We start from the raw sequence: 22,868 nt of genomic DNA on the forward strand, positions 1-22,868 counted from the left end.
GACCGCCCGCTCGACTAGGTCGTCTGAACCAGGTCTCCACACTGTGGCTTCATTGTTTTGTTTAGGATTCTGAATTCCCAGAACATCAGCCATACCCAAGGTCAGATGTAAGTACCAAGATATACTCCAAAGCCAAGTACGCATGAATTTTTATTTTCTCTCCCTGTTTTGGATTATTCATACAAACGCTCTGTCACCTCTCTCTGTCCTGATTCTATATGCCAGGCGCTATGCTAGGTGCTCCCCACTGACCGCCTCCCCAGTGATGTGCAATTAACGCCACTTTGATGAGGGCAAAGATGAGGCTCAAACCAGGCCGGTAACGCCGCAGTTGACGGGCTTGCCGGGGCCACAGCAGTGGGACGTGGGGCTCCGGGGTCCCTGGCCGTCCTGGCTCTGAAGTCACGTCTCCAAGGAAGACGTGTGCGGTCCCCGAGTTAAGGAGGCTGACTCCACACCCCTGGGTGCCCATGCACCCTCTGGCCTTCTCCCCTGCCTCCGGCTTCCAACTGGCTGCCCACGCCAGCCGTGGACAAGGAGGGGCATGTCGGCCTCTGACACTGTCTGCTAAGAGCAGGAACACGTGTCGCGTTCGGTCACCCGGCCGCTCGGCAGTGCCCCCTCCCGCCTCCGCCTCACCCCCCCCCCAGAAGCCCCCACACTTTTACTTGCCCCGTGGCCCTTTGTGCTTCTCGCAAGCACGCCTTTCCTCTGCGGGAACGTCCTTCCTCCCGCTGCCACCACTCACTGCTTCCCGCGGTTCCCGCGTAAACCCCTCCCCAGAAGCCTTTCCTGGAGCTGCCCCCGGAGCGCGTGTCTGGGAGGGCTGCCCCTCCCCCTCTTCACACCCCAGCGCCTAGCACAGCGCCTGGCACATAGCAAGTGCTCGGTAAATGTCGGATAAGTGGCGCGCGGGTGACGGTGGCCGAGTGGTCCGTGAGAACCAGTGTGAGTGCGCGCGTGTGCTGGACTCAGCTCTGTTTTGTGGCAGAAAAAATGCACAATATCCTGTGAGTCTGTAACCTGGCAGTTGTCAAACCAAAGAACGGAGGAGCCAAGAGGACACGTCGTCACAGAAACCCGTCTTAGCGTAAATAAGTCAAAGAAGTGACAGGTGGGAGTGCAGGCAGCTCACTCAAAGAGGAAAGCACGAGGAAACGGGGTGAGGGGCCACTTAAGCCGAGGGCAAGACCCCAAAGACCCCCGAGGGCACGGAGGAGCGGCCAGCCGGCCGCGCTGTGAAGGCGCAGCTCGGGACACCGCCGTGCCCCTGGCTCCCCAGTACGTGCCCGTTCTCACCTCATACCCCCAGGAGGTGTTGTTACCACATCCAAGTTACCGGCGGGGAGACTGAGGCTCGGGGGTACGGGACCTGCCTCCGGGTACACGGCCGTGAGCGTCAAAGGACGGAGGGGGGCGTTGCGGGAGAAACGAGGGAAGGGCCGCACGGTGCCCTCTGCGAGCCTGACCGGGCTCGGTTCCTGCGACTCGCATGGACGAGCACAGTCCGCCCCGGTCCGTCCCGTCGCCTGTAGAGGAAGGTGGCTAGCGTCGCACACGCTCGGCCCGGCTCCCGGGGGGGAGGCCCGCCTGACCGCCGACCACGCTCCCACAACCACGGCGGGCTCTCGTCTGCACGAGGACACCAGACCACGCACACCGCACGACATCTTCCCGCCGTTTCTGCGGGTTTGGGGGAAGGACCCCAGGCCTTCCTCGGCGTTAGCCGCGTGAGAGTTGGTACCGTGACGCCCCGCCCCCCTTTCCCTCACTCGACGGTGACGCGTGCCTCTCTCCTTCGTGTTCCCCTTCTGTTCGTGTCTGTGATTGGTCTGTCACCACGGGGTTTCTTTGCTTGTGCGTCTGCGTCTGTGTCTGTGAGTCCTCGGAAGGTGTCTCCTGTGTCCGGACGCCACGGCTCGGCTCCACGCGCAGGCCCCCTGCCTCAGCTGTCCCGGCCGGACGCGCGAGTGGTGACGGTCTGTTGCAGCCCCGGGTTGTGGGACTGGACGGAGGCATCGATGCAGGCCCCTTGTTACTCCACTCAAACGTCCGGCTGAGCGAGCGTGGGTCTGCCCGCCGGCACGGACTTCTCCCTCGCCAGCCTGAGCCGCCGCACGTCCCCGCAAGCCCCCCCCCCCCCACCGCCACCACCTGCTCTCAGAGCTGCGCTGAGCCTCTCCCAGCAGGCAGGCCGGCAGATCACGTTTCTCTCTTGGACGTGGAACAGGTCCCCGAGGGAGACACAGCCACCGTGCGCCTGCCCAGCCGCACGCCAGGTCTTGAAGGCAGAGCGGAAGCGATCTGCGTTTAGCCACCAAAGACGCGCCTTTGGAGCCGCGGCCCACGGCGGTTCCGGCTGCCTGTCTGGACCCTTCTCTTGGGTCCTGGGGAAGCGAGGCTCAGACAGCAGCTCGTCAGCTGACTTCCCACAAACCCCTACGTGCAGGAGACGGGGACCAGGGCGCACGGGGGCCGCCTCCCGTCCAGCTCACACTCCCTGACATACACGTGCTCACACGTGTGTGCCTGGACGCTCACACACACACACTCCTGTGTACACTTGTGCTTACGTGTCTGCACACACCTACATGCACACTCAACACACACACGCACCCGTGGGCTCACACCTCACACACGCACGCTCACACGTGTTCATACCCACACACATGTGCAAGCATGCTCGTGCATGTGCTGTGTGCACGCTCGTGCGTGTGTGCTCACATAGACTGACTGTGCACCTGCTGGAGCACACACGGTCACACGTACACGTGTGTGCTCCCGTGTGCAGCCAGGCATGTGGATGCACACGCAGACACATGCACGTGCACGCTTGCACGTACACACTACACTCGCGCAGTCACACACACACGGACACAGTCACACATGCACACGCACGCAACAGCATGGACCGTATTTAGAAGCCCCCCTCCCTGCCTCTCCCCACGGCACACGGCTCTGCTCCCAGTGCTCTGGCCTTACGCAGGGAGAGCCGCTGCGGGGTGCACAGAGCCAGGACGGTCTTCTGTGACGGCACTCGCCACCCACTGTGGTGACTGGGGAGGCGTCTGTCCCCGTGCATCAGGGAGCCCTTCAGAAAAGGTTCGCTTAAAATACAGCTTTCCTCTCGAAGCCTAGTCCATGGCCGGTCTTGTGAAAATGAACATCGGTCTATAGTTCTCAAACCTTTTAAGATCACTCGACCCTTCTAGCCAGAGTCTCCTCTTGGGAAGACATTCCTTTCATTTCCTTCCCACTGTGTAAATTAGTAATTCCTTTCCTGTGTCCTGAATTTGCTTTTTTTTCCATCTATACAAGGGTCTCTGGTCCCAGGATTTCCAAAATGGATAAATATTTAGCTCATCCAGGCGATACATGATTTTACCGTCCCCCTCAGCCTCTACCTTCTGAAAATAGGGATAACTACGTTTTTCCCTCAAGAAAGTTACACGTGACAACCAGTGTAAATCTGTGAAATTCCTCAAATTTAATGTCCATATCATACACACCTGTTAACAGTTGAGGTGCAAAGACAGAGCGTTAACACTTGCTGTGGACAGACACACGTGACTCTGGCTTCCTGTGGCGTTTTACAATTAAATGAAGTGTCCGATGTCCCCTCATCTTTGAGACGAGGAAGAAGAGATTCAACCAAATCTAAGAGACTCACCGGAGGGTCACAGGGCCAGGCAGTAGCAGAACCTGACTCCAGAAGCTGTAGTCTCCTCATTTGCTAGGAACGTAAGAGGGGTCCAGCGGAGGGGATGTGCAGACGGGACAAGGGGAGAAAATGTCTTCTTGTCTGCTTGTGTGCGTTAGTCACTTATGCAACGTGTTCACATGCCCGTGAACATGTGCGTGTTTCATGTGTACGCACGCAGCTCCCGACTGCACCGTCCACGCCACTTGCTAGTGTGCCTTGGACCATAAGCATCTTCCGTGTCGCAACTGCATAGCGTTCCGTGTCTTGAGCAAATAAATCATACCCGACCCGATGTCACCGTTCTCCTCCATGACTACCCGCTGTGTTTCACCTTCTACATACCGCTACGATGAACGCCTCACGCGTTTGCCAGAGTAAGGTAATTTGGTAGACCAAAATCCTAAAGTAGAAGTGAAGCAAATATTCTGAACATCTTGGTGATAAAACCCTGTGCTCTTTCCGTTACCAAAGTCTTTCTAAAAGTATATGTACGCAGTGATCTCCCCCATATTATGAGTCTGTCACATTCGACGACATCGACCAAAATCGTCAAGCGTAGTAATACCTTTGACCCAGAAATCGCCTGTGCTGTGAAAATAGTCACAAAAGCACACACACACGTGCACACCCATATCTATAGCGGCAGCATAAATAATGGCAGAAAACTAGAAATAAGCACATTACCTCTCCAGCGAAGACTGATTACAGATAAATTAGGTCATGTTCATAAAACGGAATAGCAAGCAGATAAGACACAAGGCAGCTGTTTGCTCTGACGGGGACGACGTTCCAAATACTTTAATTTTTATTGTGATCCTTTGTGTGAGATAATAGTGGTAACAGTCTCCACGACCAGGAAAGTGAACTTCATCAAAGCCATGACCCCCTTAAAACTGGAGAGGGAAGGAGAGACAGCAGCGGGGATAGGATTTTGATTCAACAGTGTCCCTCCCCCAGGGGTCACCCCATGTCAAACCACGCGACACAAAGGAGGTGCGACCTGTGTGCACGTGTTCGGGACTCCAGCAGTAAGAGGGGGTGTTCTCGGTGATTCTTGGGGGTGCCAGAGTCTTCACGCGGCCGGATTTATTCCGGCCGCAAACAATTAGGAAGAGCCTGGTGCTACAGTCAGAGAGACTCAGGTGTAAACCCTCCTGCCCTAGTGAGCTGTGCACCCCTGGGCAAGTTTCTCACCTTCTCTGATTCTCAGCTGTCCAGTGTGGCAGGAAGTAACAGCAGGAGTATCGTGGGCACTCCATGCAATAATGCTTCCTATGCTCTTAGCACAGTGCCTGGGGCGGGGTAAGCCTAAAACAAATACCAGCTATCAAGATCATTTCTCTTTGCCACAAATTTAGTTGGCCCTCGATGGTATGAGCTCAGCCATAGGACAGCCACAAATTACCACGACAGTCTCTCCTCATCACAGAAGAGAATGTCACAATTGTTTGTTTAATGGGTTATATCTTACCCTTGTGGCAATCATTAATACTTTTTAAGAAAAAAAATGTGTTTTACAACTCAGCTGTGGCATTTTAGATTGGGGTCAAAATCCTACTGATACAGTAAGTAATCTTTTCTGGGAAAAAGGAAAGGGATGTTTGAGTAGCCAGGATAATATTTACGATTAAACTAACCTTTGGTTTCACAGACTTTTCGCACCGAGAGGTTTTTGTTGTTGTTGTTGTTGTTGTTGTTTTCCACAAAACGGAGTGTCTCAGAGTTCCCTCGTGTGTCCCTGCTCGTGGTCCTGAAATGCTTTCTGGGTTTGGGAGAGATTTTGGCAAGGAGAACCACGATCAGGACTCCATGGGAAATGCAGTCTCTGCTGTGTTCTGACATGGCCTTGCTGCACACAGTCCTGGTAGCATACAGGAGACACCTGCAGGTGGGAACAGTCGGAGACGTTGCCTCAGTGTCCCCGGTACACACTGAAAGTCCTTGCCGTGTGTTTTTGTATGTGGATACCGCCACCAGTATACTTCCATTAAATTGCTTATGTTGTTGCAAGCTCTCTCTGGTTCGTGCTGTACTTACTTTCTCCACTGTAGGGTGTGATAGGAGCTTTTCAGCCCTATAGTAATGCAACCCAACAAAGCCTCTTTCTTGCCTTAGCTGAGCTAAGCAGTTGTATTTGCATAGGTTTAAGAGATCAGAGCACAACGCTGAGTTCAAGGAGTTATGTAAACTTTGATGAAACGCAGTAGCAATGTAATTACACCAGTACAATGCATTTCCCTCTCTCTGTGATTTTTACTGGGTCAAGTGCAACTCTGTATTAATTATATGTGCAATTAATTACAGCAAATGAACACACACAAAAAACAGTCCCTCACCCAGGTCCCCTGTCGTGGTTCTAAAATAAGATGTTCTGTGTTATACTAGGTGGAAACAGCCACAGATTCGGACACGGAGAGCCGAGGCCTGCGGGAATACCACTCTGTCGGCATCCAGGTGGAAGATGAGAAGAGGTAATCAGCCCCTTTGAAATATACAAGGTCCTCAGCAGGAACAACCTGTTAGGGATACGAGGTTCCCCAGCAGGAAGGAGTGATCTGTTAGGAATACGAGGTCCCCAGCAGGAACGATCTGTTAGGGAAGTGAGGTCCCCAGCAGGAACCATCTGTTAGGGACGCAAGGGTCCCAGCAGGAACCATCTGTTACGGATGCAAGGTCCCCAGCAGGAACGACCTGTTAGGGATACGAGGTTCTCCAGCAGGAAGGAGTGATCTGTTAGGAATACGAGGTCCCCAGCAGGAACAATCTGTTAGGGATACGAGGTCCCCAGCAGGAACCATCTGTTAGGGTTGCAAGGTCCCCAGAAGGAACCATCTGTTACGGATGCGAGGTTCCCAGCAGGAACCATCTGTTAGGGATACGAGGTTCCCCAGCAGGAAGCAGTGATCTGTTAGGAATACGAGGTCCCCAGCAGGAATGATCTGTTAGGGATGCGAGGTCCCCAGCAGGGACCATCTGTTAGGAATGCGAGGTCCCCAGCAGGGACCATCTGTTAGGGATGCAAGGTCCCCAGCAGGAACAACCTGTTAGGGATACGAGGTTCCCCAGCAGGAAGGAGTGATCTGTTAGGGATGCGAGGTCCCCAGCAGGAACGATGTATTAGGCATACGAGGTCCCCAGCAGGAACAACCTGTTAGGGATATGAGGTCTCCAGCAGGAACGATCTGTTAGGGATACAATGTCCCCAGCAGGAACGGTCTTTTAGGGATACGAGGTTCCCAGCAGGAAGGATCTGTTAGGGGTATGAGGTTCCCCAGCAGGAACCATCTGTTAGAAACCTGACTGCAAACACCTAGATCATGCTGACCATCAATAATTCATGCCTCTCGTGGAAATAGGGTCATATATTTATACTTTTCAATATGTCGTTCAAGTATGAATTAGCATCCGCCTGTGTCTTGTTTTTGCAAGAGGCAAGGGAATAATTCTTTCTAAAGTAATTTACTGCCTATGAAATCTGATGGCTCTGAAAGCCAAGTTCTTCACCCAAAGGAAGAGCACATCAGCCTGAGGGTCGACCAGATGCATGCCTTCTCACCTAATAATGTCAAAAGGAAAAGAAAGAGAGATAAGGAAAGATATTTAAGACCTTAGCCACCATGACTTCAACTACAGAGTAAGAGATGTCTATTAGGATAGTGTTATTTTGCAACAAGAACAGGATGATTCTTTTGTATTTAAAATAACATATCATATAAATTTCATAAAAATGAATTTTAATGAGAGCATCATTACATCTGCAACTTCTGTTCACATCTAGCTGGTAAGGTCCTGGGTGACATTCTCATTGGAGGGTTTTAGGACCCAACCCATAAAGGTTTTGATTGCAGAGATATTCAGACCACAAACTAATGGCTTCCCAGGCTCCCAATAGACCTTTCAGAGGCTGGACGGCTTCTGCACTGGGGAATCTGGGCTTGCTGCCTTCCGTCCCATCCCTGGCTTGCTCTCTTGTTTGCCTCCAGCAAAGAAAGTAAGTGGCACATTCATTAACCAGCTGCTCTCACAGCTATTGCCATCTGCAGGTTCAAATGGGGAGAAGCCAGAATGTTTAGTTAGGGTACAGTGTGGATGTACCCCCCCACACACACACACACAGAGTTCTCACCCAGCAATGTCTGGACTCCAATTACAAGCCCTTTCCTACCCATCATTTCAGTAATTGGCTGTGCCGGCATGGGTGGCCTCCAAATACATACGATGAAAATGTTTTTCAAACACCTGCTAAAGTCAGAGCTCAGATTCATTATTTTGCATAAAAGACTTAATGGAGACGATATTAAGATATTCAGAAAGGAGGAGAAACTCACATCCTGAAATGTGTCCCCAGAAGTCAGAGGGTACAGAAGTTATTTATATCAAAGAAGCAACGCGGCCTTACTTTTACCTGCATGCCACACACGGGAGTTCGTAAACTCGTGGCGGATTTGCAAAGGGAGGTCACTGTTCCAAGGCGGGGGGGGGGGGGTCTCACGGGCCGCTCTCCTCACGGTGCCCTCCAGTACACTTACGTCTTAAGTGGGCATTATGTAGGCACTGAGACGTAGGTGCATGTCAGAGGTTGCTTATGAGCGAAACCCAATGTGCTTTCATAGCTGGGACCCCAGAGCAGCGGCAGTAGAGGTGAAAACGCTCACCTTCCCTTGAGCCGCTGGCTCGCTGCCTCGCAGGAGTGCTGTGTGCGAGCTCGCCGTAGGTGTGCCGCAGAAAGTCATCTCAGAAAGCCTTTCGTTTTTCTTCCTTCCCGCCTCCGCAGACATGGACGTTTTAAGCGCTCAAACAGCGTGACAGCCGCCGTCCAAGCAGACTTGGAGCTGGAGGGCTTCCCGGGACGCGTCACCATGGAGGACAAGGGCCTGCAGTTTGGTCCCACCTTCCAGCGGCACTCGGAGCCCAGCACGCCCACCCAGTACGGGGCGGTCAGGACTGTCCGGACCCAGGGGGTCTTTAGTTACAGAGAGGACTACAGGGCGCCCGTGGACACTGCCACCCTGCCCCCTCCCGAGCCCTGGCTGGAGCCGTGCGTCGAGACGGCAGACACCGGGAGGATGTCTCCGTGCCGCAGGGACGGCTCGTGGTTTGTGAAGCTGCTACACACGGAGACCAAGAGGATGGAAGGCTGGTGTAAGGACATGGAGAGAGAGGCAGAGGAGAATGACCTCTCGGAGGAAAGTAAGAACACAGCCCCCAGTGGCTTCTTAACCCCGTCCCTGGGCAGTAGCATGAACGGGCAGGTGCCAGTATTAATGCGGGAATGTCCTTTGATACTTGGGCAAATTGCAACTGCATCCCACTCAATTCCAAGAGAACAGACAAGAGAACGAACAGAAAAGCAACCGGTAACATGTTCCAGGGGCTCCTCCTGGCTTTTGTTAGATCGTGAGCCCGGTGGTGCTGATTGTGGTGTCGTTAGCATCCTTAATCTCGTGTTCCACGTGCTAGCTCTCTCCACGTGGAGCACTCTGAGTGTTTGCTAGAGTCCTTCCTGCCCCGTGTTTACATGGAGTGGAGTTGGCTTTATGCCAAAGAGAAGTTGGAGACGAACAGGAGATTGAACCGGCCCCATGACGGTGCGTTCCCATCGCAGTGCCGCGCGCAGATCTGACCTTCCTGAATGAGGGTCCGCAGAGCAGATCTGCTCCAACCCTTAATGGCTCAGACGGGTCTCTGCCTCTCTGTGCAGGAAGGGACAGCGTCCCTTTTTGCCCACCTCCTCCCCATTTCCCTGAAGAACCCTATCTTGAGGATTGTCAGAGCGGCCTCCTTCACGAATCACTGCATGTGACTTCCAAGCAAGTACCCGCCATCTTTGTTTTTGGAACAAGATTACCATGAGAATAATTGCCACGTACTTAGAACTAACCCCTGGTCTTTAGCACAGTACAGTTTCTCAAAGGCATTTCTGAGTGTCTTGACTCGACAAATCATGCTGTCTTTAAAGTGGTTGTTCACTTTCCATGAATTCCTTGGTACATTTGCTAGGTCGCTACAAATTCTCAAGTTCAAAAAGATTGCTGACGTCCTTGGGAACTGTGCCCTGGCATTACATGTCTAGATGGCTGCCGTAATAGAATGCGTCAGTAATCTAGAAATGGAAATGCAGTGATGAAATTATATGGACTTCACATAACGTACAGAGTAAAATGGCCCTGGGATCCTAGAAGCCAAGAAAATAATTGGTGTATGGATCTCTAGTTGTTAGAACTTATGGTGCTAACCTATGAGGAAAGAGAGAGATTGTCCTTAAATCACTAATTCCTTCCCCCACATTTCTCTCTGAGTCATCCAAGTCCACATGTGGTTTACCTGGGCCGCCATCAGACCCTGAGTATTTTGGAGGAAGCGTTGCTAGGGTGAGCCATTTGAACCTGCTCCCTGGCCGGCTCTGGCCGCTGGTGTCTCGCACCATCCCCATGCGGTTGTCCCAATCTGTTGTCTGCTTGGGGCACATTCAGTGGAGGGCTTGCTCACAACTGTGGTGCTGAAAACTCACTTACTTCCCGCACGTTGTTCTCATTCGTCGGTATGTGCGTCGGCTTGGCAAATTGTTTTTCTCGTCACAGGGACTTACAATCGTTCTCCCAAAGACACAGGAAAACTAAATTGTGCACGTTGGTGGGATATCGGGGCCGGGCTGCCGTCCCCACTGTGTGTGTGTGCTCGGCGTGAGTTCTTGCAGGGCCTGGGGCGCACAGACCTGCCGGGTGGTCAGTCAGGACGCACGTCCCCCATCCCGTCCCGTGGCTCCACAGCGGAGCACCGCGGAGGAGGAGACAGGAGGAAGACGCAGCGGTAACAGTTAGTCAGCTCCACAGAGTGTCCGCCAATTTCATCCTGTCATCTTCCGAATCTGCACCCTCAGGACACATCCTAGAAGTTCTGGCTTCCCTCTGTGTGCAGAGCAACCAGGGTCGCCAGCCACTGATGTTTGTAAGGTGGTCCAGCACAAGAGCTCCCTTATCCGAATTTCCCATATTTCATGTATCCTTTTAACCCAGTCATTATTTTCCAAGAATCAGCTTTAAAACGGGTATTTTTTAAAGGAAGAAATCTCTAAGCCAGCACATACGAAGGCGTACGAGCACGTACGAGCACGTATCCTGTGCCAAATCTTACGCTAAGTTCTTCACGTACCTCGTCAAGGGCTCACCATGGGTGGTGGGTAGAGAGCATCGTCTCCATTATCAAAGTAAACCAAGGCTCGGGGTCACTCTCTTTCCCCAGGCCCCACAGAGTAAAGAGGTGGAATGAGGTGTCAGAGTCAGGGCATCTCCTGTCAAGAGCTGTATTTCAGGGCTGGCTGTGCTGTCTGAATTTCTTAAATCACGAGATTCTTTTACTGGAAACTTCCTCCCTACATTGCGTCCTTCCCATCTGTGTTCTTGGGGATCACCTTCTTCTGTGTCTTACAAAGTGCTGAGTCCCATCCTTGGCCATTTGCTTCATTCTGGTCCATTTTGGCCGGGACACCCATTTATCCTCAGAGAGAACTCCTGAGCTGATAAAATACAGACCTGGGGTATCCTTAATAAGCCACTGGAGATTAAGAGAGCAAAGAAAAAAGAGCATAAGTTCTTTCTCAAACTAAACACGAAAGATCCGACAGTTAAAGGCTTCAGCACCGAAACAGCATCGCAATAAGTCATGACTGTCTTGTCATACGAGACATTCCAGAAAATTCTGGGAAGAGTGCCATAAGGGCACCATATACGAAAGTCAGTTTGATGGCCTGCAATGACCCGAATCAACTGTAAGATTACATCATCTCAGGATACACAATATTTAAATTTCGGTTGGAGAGCACATTCTCCAGCAAACTATGGCGGAAGGTGACTTTCTGCTGCCCTTCAATTGCGTTTCCTAAACACCTTTTTTAAAGCCTGCTTTGAACCTCTGGGGCCTTCTTCTTGGACTGTGTCGTTAACGTAAACATCCTACGGATATTTACCGGATACATGCTGTGAGCCAGGCACCACCGCACAGAATGTAGGCTAGTGGAGACTGACCAGGGTACAGTGTAGACCCAGACTGCAGTTACCTCGGATGGAGAAGTGAGACCAGGACAAGACTATCGCGAGTGGGAAACATCACGTGTAGTAGGAGACAGGCAGGCAGGTGTGTTAGAAACTCAGAGGTATAAGATGCTGTCGAGGGGGGAGATTCCAAGATGCTTCGTGGAGAAGGTGGCATGGTGCAGGGCCTCGAGGGGGAGTTGGATTTGGCTGAGCAGCAGAGGGGGCAGAGGGAGGGCGGTGGCACAGGAGCCCCTGTCCCAAGACTCTGTAAGAAGACCTTTGCTTTGACGCGGACCGTGCACCTGCCTGCGGGAAGGAGCCCCTTTGCTCCGTCACCTCCACACCCTGGGACGAGCGTTTCTTCTTGAGGGACAGGACAGTCCCTGTGTTTTCCCAAAGCTCTGTCCATCTGCTGTCATGGGAGGCCTTCGGTGCCCTGCTGCAGTGATCATGTCTGATACGTTTATTATCCCCCAGCAGCGCCCAGCCCTATGTGCTCTGCAGGGGAGACAAAGAAAGAGGGGATGGAGCGGGGGAAGAGAGGAGCAGTCTTCATAAACAGGGACAGTCCCGCTCCCCCTCGCACCTCGTAAGACCATGGCATCTAGAATGCTCTGGAGTTCTGGGTCCTCTAGAGTTCCAGGTCCTCGGTGGCACTCAGGGGCTGGGAGTGCCCTGGGCGCTCCCCGTTCTATAGATACCGTCTACCAATGTGGGTTGTGTGCGGTTTTCCCAGGACTCTGTAATGACTTAAGATGACTGCTCTGCTGCGGGACTTGGACGCAGAGAACAGAGAACAGATCCACTGGGTCTGCTGCTTGTGGTTTTCTTAATTTCTTTACTGAAGTTGCCCAGACGCCTTGATCTTCTTGTGGACAAAGAGGACACATTTATTATGTGTCTCCTCTGTAAACTTTGCACCTAAAACTAGCACCCTATTAATCACGTTTAGATATTTCCCTAATAATTTGTAACAGGAAAGATAACCTGTGGTTCTTGCCCTGATTTTAAGAACAAGTATAGGGTTATTGCTGATGGCGCCCTTTAAAAACTAAAGATTAGGTTAAGTGGTTCATTAAGCCAGAACTCTGAGCTCCAAATATTGAAATTTCCATCACACGAAATAATTTCTTCCCAAAACTGTAATTTTATAATCACAGCTCACTGAACCGATTGAGCGAAGTTAGATCCGTTCAGCCCTCTATGATTAATAAAAAGTATCATGAGCCCAAATAAATACTGGTTTAGTTAAGTCATGTTCAGGCAGGCTTCCTGTTGTTAAATCATTCAAAGATACATTCCAGAGGGAAGGTAAACCATTCCTGTGCTAGCGTTTGGGGACTTTTGTATCCATTAAGCCCAACGGGTAAATGGCATAAAGTGAAACAAAGCAAATAAGGTGTTTTTCTTGAATCAAAGCAATTGTTCCAAAGCTACCAAGTTTCATTCAGTAGGTCCACAGAGACATGGGCCACACGAGGGACTCAACGGTAGGGTCTTCGGACAGGTGTTGACAGGTTCTCTTGCCCAAAACAACTCTGCCCAATTAGCTGATAATCTAAACACCGCTGGGTCAGATGTGTGGAGGCACAGACTCCCGGGGCTGCGGGTGGGGCTTCAGCGATTTCCTCACTCGAGGACCTGCTTTCCACCCCAGAAGACGGGGGGTAACCCCCAGGACTCCGGCCGTGATCCCTGGATGGGACAACGCCTGGCTCGCAGACTGTGTGGCGGGCACAGGGAAGAAGAGAGATTGCTCAGAGCTACCCTACGAGAGCATGACACGGGGCTGAGGAGGACATGGACCCTGCAGTCCGCAGTTTGCCTGGATACCGCACAGCCACAGAGAAGAGAACAGACAAGTATCAGCTATAAGGGAGATGGCCCTGAGAGGGGCAGATGCCACGCGCACCTTGGGGACCTACCCACCATACAGCTCGGTGGACAGCTGCTGCTCCTGGCCTTCTGACCGGTGTCCAGGTCCTTGCTGCCAAGGGCAGGTGCCTACAGGGAGGTCCCACACATCCCAGGTGCCACACAGCCACGTGAAACTGGATGGACACGAAACATGCGCTCCAAAGCAATGAATCATGGGAATGTACCTCTGAAGCCAAGAACACACTGTATACACTGCATGTTAGCTAACTTGACAATAAGGTATATATATATTTTAATTATTATTTTTGAGAGAGAGAGAGAGAGAGAGAGAGAGAGAGAGAGAGAGAGAGAAAGAGAGGCAGACTGCAAGCAGGGGAGGGGCAGAGAGAGAGGGAAAGACAGAACCTGAAGCAGGCTCTGGGCTCCGAGCTGTCAGCACAGAGCCCGACCTGGGGCTCGAACCCACCAACTGTGAGATCATGACCTGAGCTGAAGTCAGACACTGAACCAACAGAGCCACCCAGGCATCCCGACAATAAATTATATTTTAAAAAAAAGAAAAAGAAAAATCTTGTTTTCAAATCCACGGAGAATGATGCTAGATTTCATAGTTGACTGTGATCTACCGTTAATCTGGAGATTATACTTTTCCATTCATCAATTTGTTCTTTAAATAACTTTTAAATACTAAGTATATGATTTCAAAAAAAAAAAAACCAGAAATGTGTGCTCAATAAATATGAAAACAGTAACGCTGAAACCTTACAGGGGGACACACACCTGTGGGGGCAGTGATTTTCCGACACCCACTCCACAACCTCAGTCACGGAAGATCCCAGAGATCAGGGATGAATAAATATTCAAATGATCATTTCAAACTACCTGCAAATTCTACAAAAACTCACCTCAAATTTTGAAAGAAAAGGATCATGTGAATGTTCTGCTGGCATGTCATACCAAAATTTGCAAGAATTGGAAATTGTAGTAGACACGTGAAAAGTAACTTAACGGGAGCAAGTGAGTTCATCGCATTTCCATGCACGTCAGAGGCAATCGTCATACAAGGTTCTTTGTAAATTTGCATTCTGATGAGCATTAGCCCTTATCGGTAGCTCTTGAAAGAAAGTGTCCAAACTAGGACAACATCAGGGAAGGACAGAGGAAGAGAATAAATTGAATTTTTCACTTCAATTTCATTGCCGTATGGGAAGCTATTTGCATTAAAGGCACTGGATAGAGCATCGGCCCACTGAAGCGCCCGGCGCTCCTGCCATGAGCACATTAGCAATCACGTCGCGAGCTGCTCTTTGACGTCCGCCAACTCTCCCGAGCAAGAATCCACGTACGCCCTTTGTAATATCTCTTCACTACACTAAACCAGCACCAAGGTATGACCCCATCTCTCCACGATGTGCTAAAGATTCTACAGTGAAGTGCTTTATGTTAATACTTCTGTTGAATCACGTTTTAAGAAGACCGTGAAAGCTGGGAATTAAAACTTGAAATTGTGTGAAACGGATTGACTTGTAATTAGCCGCCGAGGGAGCAGTGAGTGCAGGAAACCACACGGACCCACCGCTTTTTTCTATTCCTGCAGCCACAGCTCGCTCAAAACAAGTCTCTTTAAATGTTCTCATCGGTCCTGCAGGTGATAGGGGTTCACAGGTGGAACTTCAACATTTCAAGATCATTCCTCCACTTGGTGCTGGTGAGACCAGAGCCAGAGAGACGTGTTCAGTTTGGGGGATCCAACTGTGAATGGATGCTCTCACCCCTCCCGGGAGACACTGTGTCCTGCCTTGTCCCACACCTGCCCACCCCCCCCCCACCTCGTCCCCAGGGCACTCAGTCCTGAACCCGGGCACCCTCCCCTCCCTGGTGCCAGCTTCCTCCTCCCGTGCTGCCCGGCAGATCAGGTCAAGGAGGTGGGTGTGGGAGGGGGCAAGCCCCTCTTGGAAATGGATTTGCAGAAGACGGGTGGGCCCAGGTAGCAAGACGCATGACGATACTTTTAAGTCTGAAGGGAGGCCAAAGTGTTATCCAATGTATTCGCTTCTATGGGAAGTCACATGTGTTAAACTCCTCTTTAATATCCTAGAGGCAAGGGCACCTGGGTGGCTCAGCCAGTTAGGCGTCCGACTCTTGATCTCAGCTCAGGTCTTGATCTCGGGGTCGTGAGTTCAGGCCCCCTGTTGGGCTCCATGCTGGACGTGGAGCCTGCTTAAGAAAAAAATTCTGGAAACAGTGCAGAATTAGTTGTGTGAGGGAATTACTCTTTAGGAAGGATAAGGAGAGTGTGGTTGCCCAGGGCGATGGCAGGTGACAGGCGGGCTATGGCTTATTGTCAGATGGCTCAGAAAAGCAAACATAGGCACGTGACAAACTGTAACTCGCTGCCTCTAAGTGATGCGGATGCTTTCCTTTAGCTCATCTGTATGTGTGAGATCGTTAACAACAAAACCCTGGGGAGCGGCAGTCGGCAATCTGAGTTCCTTGTACGCAGATGAGAAAGTCAGACAAATCTAATTAGTGTTTCGGCTCGTCGTGTTACCCCGGAGAAAGTCACTGTCGGAACACGCTGTGCAGGACCCCAGGTCCTCGTGCTTCAAATGGACCCTATGCTTCGCTGACTGCCCCGAAGCTGACTGACCCACACACTGCAACGTGTCCCGGGCACGTCCGTGGGTTTACTTGTGAGACATCTGTGTCCACAGCCTCACGGCATTTCGTCACATGGGCACTGAGGCCCTTCCCAATTCTGGTCTGTGACTCTCTCCTCCAGAGCAAGCCCGAGGGAAGGGGACACGGCACCTGTGCGGCCTGGCTGTCGGGGTGTCAGAATCTTTGATGCCTGTCTCTAGCACGCACTGAGTGAGTCTCACAGCCGCTGGTTTGGAAGTGCCTGTTACAATCACTACCGTTTGGGAAACTGTGTGGGAACGCGGACCTCAGTTTCCGCCTCTGTGGACACTTGTGAGGCCCCGATGGTGGAGCGTGCCCCAGGGACCCTGGGTGCCCCTGAGGAGCTGAGTCGGGACAACACCGTGGGCTGGAGCGCTGGTCCCCTCTTTAGACAAACCTCCAGCACAGAAATGTCCTGACGTAGATAAATCCGCATAAACACATATGGGGGGGGGGTTCTTTCCTCCTCTTCCCCGATGGGCAAATCTCCGGCTAAGGCGAAACACCCCCTTCCCTAGCCACCTGCCACCTGCTGTCAGCGAATATAAGCTCCCACCACTGTCTTCCCCTTCAAAGCCCGAGGAGATGCCCTGGTCGGCCCCTCACTGCCCGTGTCCTGTGAGTCTGCGAGAGAGACGACAAAAGCCAGAGGGAGGGAACGATCTGCTCCGGCCCAGACGGGTGGATCCGTGTAAACCGAGGGAATAACTTCTCTTTCGTCTCCCAGGCAAACAAAATGTAGAGGTCCCCGGGCCCAGGCCCAGCAGCAGGAAATGTGTTCCAGCGGGCTCCTAAGTGCTGTTGAGAGGCCTGCGAGTCGGGATCTAGCACAGCTATTATCTCCAAAATCTTGATGGTGCTGCCACCTACATGGACTGGGTGTGAGAGCGGGGGGCGGGCCGGCGAGGCGCCTGGAGGTTACAGGACTGCGGCAGGGCCCCCACGTTTCACACACCAAGTCTTTTGTTTGCCGACTGTCCATCCCAAGTGGTCGCTCCTGCCCTTTGCTAATAGGAGTCCTTTCCGTTGACAAAACCATTATCACTTACCTTTTTACAAAGTGCCATTTGATTAATTCAAGTCCCACAACTTATAAATCATTTGTCAACTTCAGGCCACATCACGGTGGGAGCGCAGGAGTGGGAGGGACATCATCACCACACACTCCCGTGATGTGAGCCTGTTGTGGTGACAGGTGGCGGCCGGTGGCGGGAGCCGTGGACCGAGCACGAGGCAGGGAGACCGTCACGTCCCTGCGTTCCTATGGGAGATGCTCTCAGAGCACCGCCCCAGGGCCACCAGCAGTCCTGAAACACTGTTCGCAAGACTTGAATGCGATAACTGATATCACTGTGATTTTCTAGAAATTGGGAATTAACACCTTCATCTTCAGGCATCCGTAAAAAAGAAGTACTTAATGTCTTTGTATTCATCCTTCTGCGTCTTCTAGTTCATGTGAGCATCATGATAAAAGTGTCCTGATGCCACAAACAGGAAAACCTCCTGCAGTATAGACCGCCTTTCCAAAGTTAGTTCTTCCTAACACTGAAGAGTCGTCTCCTAATCATTGACACTATGTAGTATTCCTTGAGTTTCCCTCAAAAATCAGAAAAGGAACAGGCCAGGGCGCCTGGGTGGCTCAGTCGGGTGAGCGTCAGACTCTTGATTTCACCCCAGGTCATGATCCCAGGGTTGTGGGATCGAGCCCCGTGTCAGGCTCTGTGCTGACAGCACAGAGCCTGCTTGGGATTCTCTCTCTCCATCTGTCCCTCCCCTGCTTGCTCTCTCACTCTATTTATTTATTGTGCAAAGCGAGAGAGCAAGCAGGGGAGGGACAGAGAGAGAGAGAGAGGGAGCGAGAATCCTAGGCAGGCTCCACACCAGCACAGAGCTTGACACGGGGCTCAAATTCATGAACTGTGAGACCATGACCTGAGCCGAAAGCAAGAGTCAGGTGCTTAACCAACTGAGCCACCCAGGTGCCCCAATAAATAAGCATTTTTTAAAAAGGAAAAAAAAGAAACGGAACAGATTGGAAAAGATCTTCCATCAGTGGACATATTCTGCACGATAAATTCAAGGTTTTAATCTTCCGGAAAAGGAGGAGTGGCCCCCACCTTTTGGAGTTTGCTCCCTTTGTGTAATGCTTCTGCTTCTGTTTTTCAACTGACCGGGTCTCAAGCTGGTTTTCTTCTGGTTCACAGTTCTCGGGAAGATCCGGAGTGCCGTGGGGAGTGCACAGCTTCTGATGTCCCAGAAATTCCAGCAGTTCTATTGGCTGTGCCAACAGAACATGGTGAGCAGACCCCCAGGTAACCCGGTTCCTCAGGACATGCTCAGTGGCCGTCTCACGTTCTGTGAGTTTGCAGCCCAGTGAGTGAATGGGAGTCACTGTGGTGCAGCCCAGAGAGGGGGCCACAGCGCGGGGGCCAGGGAGGGGGTTGCGGAAAGACAGCCCCCGACCTGTAGGACACTGGCACAGCTCCGGGCCATCCCCCTCCAGGCTTACGAGGCAGGTGGGAGGTGAGCAGGTGTGACTGCAGGTGTCACCCAGGTGTCACCGATGCAGGCCGTGGTGGGAGGCGGCTTGACTCAGGCAGAAACGGCTGCGGTTAAAGAGATTCAGCAGGGAGTGTAGGGTAATTGGGCTGCATGTTCCGTAGCAGCGAAATGAATGCACCGGGTAACACAGTTGGCATTAAAACTTGGCTCTGATCTTCCTGGGAATCAAAGAGAAAGAAAGCCTGTGCATATGTTTGTAAATACTTAGGTGTGCGTATTTGCCGCATCTCTGTGTAAACAGACACACACACACTTTCCTTTGTGACTGAACGAAGCATCTGCTTAATATCACTTCTAGAAATAACTAAAGAGTATTCACATTACTGTATAGTCTCTTTTATAAATGCATGCATTCATTTTCAGAGCAAACAGTTCCTTAAAATACAAGTAGGTCTGGGGGCACCTGGGTGGGTCAGGCGGTTAAGTGTCTGACTCTTGATTTCGGCTCAGGTCGTGATCTCACGGTTCATGAGTTCGAGTCCCCTGTCGGGCTCTGCCCTAACGGTGTGGAGCCTGCTTGCAATTCTCAATCTGTCCTTCCCCCTTACAGTCAGTCTCTCTCTCTCTCTCTCTCTCTCTCTCTCTCTCTCTCTCTCTCTCCCCCCCCCCCCCCGCCCTACACACACACACAATAAATAAGTAAACCTTAAAAAAATGCAAGTCTGTCCTAGGCCCGTGGTAACCATGGTGCTTGGTGATTTGACTTTGTTTTGTTTTGTTTTTTAATTGCAACAAGACGTGAATTTACAGAATGTTCTTACACAACAGAGGAAGCATAGCACTAGAGCTTCCAAATCATCCCTTTTAAGTAGGGTCGTTAAAAAGTACGTTTTCTCTAATATTTTCCAGTTAACCCCATTGAAGTTCAGCACGAAATGTGTAAAGTCACCACCATGTCGCCTGTGACATGAAATTATAACCATCACTTTAAAAAGGGGACGCAGGGGCGCCTGGGGGCTCAGTTGGTTGAGCATCCAACTCTTGATTTCGGCTCGGGTCATGATCTCCAGGTTTGTGAGTTTGAGTCCTGAGTCGGGCTCTGTGCTGGCAGAAGGGGGCACCTGCGTCATTCTCTCTCTCTCTCTGCCCCTCCCCAGCTCGTGCTCTCTCTCTCAAAAATAAACATTTTTTAATTAAAAAAAATGGGGGAACAGAATGGTTTAGGGCTGCTTGGAAGGAACATAGAGCCGTGAGACGCTCAGTTACCATGTTGAGCAAGCGTGCTCCTGCCTCCTGTGTCATATCTCTTTGACTGCTGTCCCTGAAGGAGTGGATGTAGGCCGGTGCAGGGCTCCCTACCCTCTGTCACACTGAGTCGGGTTAAGCACCGGTGGTCACGATCTTTAGGAACCCCTTATCTAAAGCACCCGCCACATGCAGTAAAAAACATACAGATTTTGTTCAAGCTTATACAATGCCCGTGTCCTCGCTCCCAGAAGCAGCTGACATTGGATTTTTAAATGATCCATCCTAATATTTTTGATGCTTCTTACACGTGTCAGATTGCACTTTATCCCAACTGTAAGAGAACAATCCTTTCGAAATATGTGGTGTTGCCTTCTTTTCTTTGGCATCTATCTAGAACTGGACAAAAGCACAACAAACATCTGCAGGCTTTGTTTCAGCGGGGGGGGGGGGGGGGGGGGGGGAGGGGGAGTCTGAGACCAGCCAGAGGAAGGTGTTGAGGCAAAGTGGGGGGGGGGGGGGGGAACAGGGTGTCTGAGACCAGAGGGAGGTGCTGGAGTGAATGGGGGGGTGTCTGAGACGACAAGGAGGTGCTGGAGAGAATTGGGGGTGCCGGGTGTCTGAGACCAGAGGGAGGTGCTAGAGCGAGTGGGGGGGGTATCTGAGACCGAAGGGAGGTGCTGCAGAGAAGTGGGTGGGGGTGTCTGAGACCCGAGGGAGGTGCTGGAGTGAAGGGGGGGGTGTCTGAGACTGGAGGGAGGTGCTGGAGAGAATTGGGGGGGGAGGGGTGTCTGAGACCAGAGGGAGGTGCTGGAGTGAAGGGGGCAGGGTGTCTGAGACCAGAGGGAGGTGCTGGAGCAAAGTGGGGTGGGCAGGGTGTCTGAGACCCGAGGGAGGTGCTGGAATGCAGTGGGGTGTGGGGGTGTCTGAGACCAGAGGGAGGTGATGGAGCAAAGTGGGGTGGGCAGGGTGCCTGAGACCCGAGGGAGGTGCTGGAATGCAGTGGGGTGTGGGGGTGTCTGAGACCAGAGGGAGGTGCTGGAGCGAAGTGGTGGGGGGAGTGTCTGAAACTGGAGGGAGATGCTGGAGTGAAGTGGTGGTGGGGGTGTCTGAGACCAGAGCGAGCTGCTGGAGTGAAGGGGGGTATCTGAGACTGGAGGGAGGTGCTGGAGAGAATTGGGGGGGGTGTCTGAGACCCAGGGTAGGTGCTGGAGTGAAGGGGGGGTGTCTGAGACCGGAAGGAGGTGCTGCAGAGAAGTGGGGGGGGGGGTGTCTGAGACCCAAGGGAGGTGCTGGAATGAAGGGGGGGTGTCTGAGACTGGAGGGAGGTGCTGGAGAGAATTGGGGGGGAGGGGTGTCTGAGACCAGAGGGAGGTGCTGGAGTGAGGGGGGCAGGGTGTCTGAGACAGAGGGAGGTGCTGGAGCAAAGTGGTGGGGGGAGTGTCTGAAACTAGAGGGAGGTGCTGGAGTGAAGTGGTGGTGGGGGTGTCTGAGACCAGAGCGAGGTGCTGGAGTGAAGTGAGGGGGGGGGGTGTCTGAAACCGAAGGGAGGTGCTGGAGAGAATTGGAGGGGGGTGTCTGAGACTGGAGGGAGGTGCTGGAGAGAATTGGGGGGAGTGTCTGAGACCAGAGGGAGGTGCTGGAGTGAAGAGGGGGGAGTGTCTGAGACCAGAGGGAGGTGCTGGAGTGAACTGGGGGGGGGGGGTTGTCTGAGACCATAGGGAGGTGTTGGAGTGAGTGGGGGGGTTTCTGAGACCGGAGGGAGGTGCTGGAGTGAACTGGGGGCGGTGTCTGAGACCATAGGGGGGTGTTGGAGTGAGTGGGGGCGTGTCTGAGACCGGAGGGAGGTGCTGGAGTGAAGTGGGGTGGGCAGGGTGCCTGAGACCCGAGGGAGGTGCTGGAATGCAGTGAGGTGTGGGGGTGTCTGAGACCAGAGGGAGGTGCTGGAGCGAAGTGGGGTGGGCAGGGTGCCTGAGACCCGAGGGAGGTGCTGGAATGAAAGGGGGGTTGTCTGCGACTGGAGGGAGGTGCTGGAGGAAGGGGTGGGGTGTCTGAGACCAGAGGGAGGTGCTGGAGTGAATTGGGGGTGGGTGTCTGAGACTGGAGGGAGGTGCTAGAGTGAAGAGGTGGGGGAGTGTCTGAGACCAGAGAGAGGTGCTAGAGCGAGTGGAGGGGGGTATCTGAGACCGGAGGGAGGTGCTGGAGAGAAGTAGGTTGGGGGTGTCTGAGACCAGAGGGAGGTGCTGGAGCGAAGTGGGGTGGGCAGGGTGTCTGAGACCCGAGGGAGGTGCTGGAATGCAGTGGGGTGTGGGGGTGTCTGAGACCAGAGCGAGGTGCTGGAGCAAAGTGGTGGGGGGAGTGTCTGAAACTAGAGGGAGGTGCTGGAGTGAAGTGGTGGTGGGGGTGTCTGAGACCAGAGCGAGGTGCTGGAGTGAAGTGGGGGGGGGGGGGGGGGAGTGTCTGAGACTGGAGGGAGGTGCTGGAGAGAATTGGGGGGGGTGTCTGAGACTGGAGGGAGGTGCTGGAGTGGTGGGGGGGTTTCTGAGACTGGAGGGAGGTGCTGGAGAGAATTGGGGGGAGTGTCTGAGACCAGAGGGAGGTGCTGGAGTGAAGAGGGGGGAGTGTCTGAGACCAGAGGGAGGTGCTGGAATGCAGTGGGGTGTGGGGGTGTCTGAGACCAGAGGGAGGTGCTGGAGCAAAGTGGTGGGGGGAGTGTCTGAAACTGGAGGGAGGTGCTGGAGTGAAGTGGTGGTGGGGGTGTCTGAGACCAGAGCGAGGTGCTGGAGTGAAGGGGGGGGGGTGTCTGAAACCAGAGGGAGGTGCTG

General features: G+C 52.7%; 1 protein-coding gene across 1 annotated transcript in view; it reads left to right on the forward strand.

Moving 5' to 3' along the window:
* Window positions 1-22,868, forward strand: part of DLGAP2 (DLG associated protein 2) — a 784,363-nt gene that overhangs the window by 752,819 nt on the left and 8,676 nt on the right. Inside the window, 4 exon segments of the mRNA XM_045055166.1 lie at window positions 66-107; window positions 6,089-6,174; window positions 8,478-8,893; window positions 18,501-18,592. Coding sequence (XP_044911101.1) covers window positions 66-107; window positions 6,089-6,174; window positions 8,478-8,893; window positions 18,501-18,592 — 636 coding nt within the window.

This window comes from Felis catus, chromosome B1 (assembly GCF_018350175.1).
Source record: "Felis catus isolate Fca126 chromosome B1, F.catus_Fca126_mat1.0, whole genome shotgun sequence".
In the NCBI taxonomy this organism is placed as follows: domain Eukaryota; kingdom Metazoa; phylum Chordata; class Mammalia; order Carnivora; family Felidae; genus Felis; species Felis catus.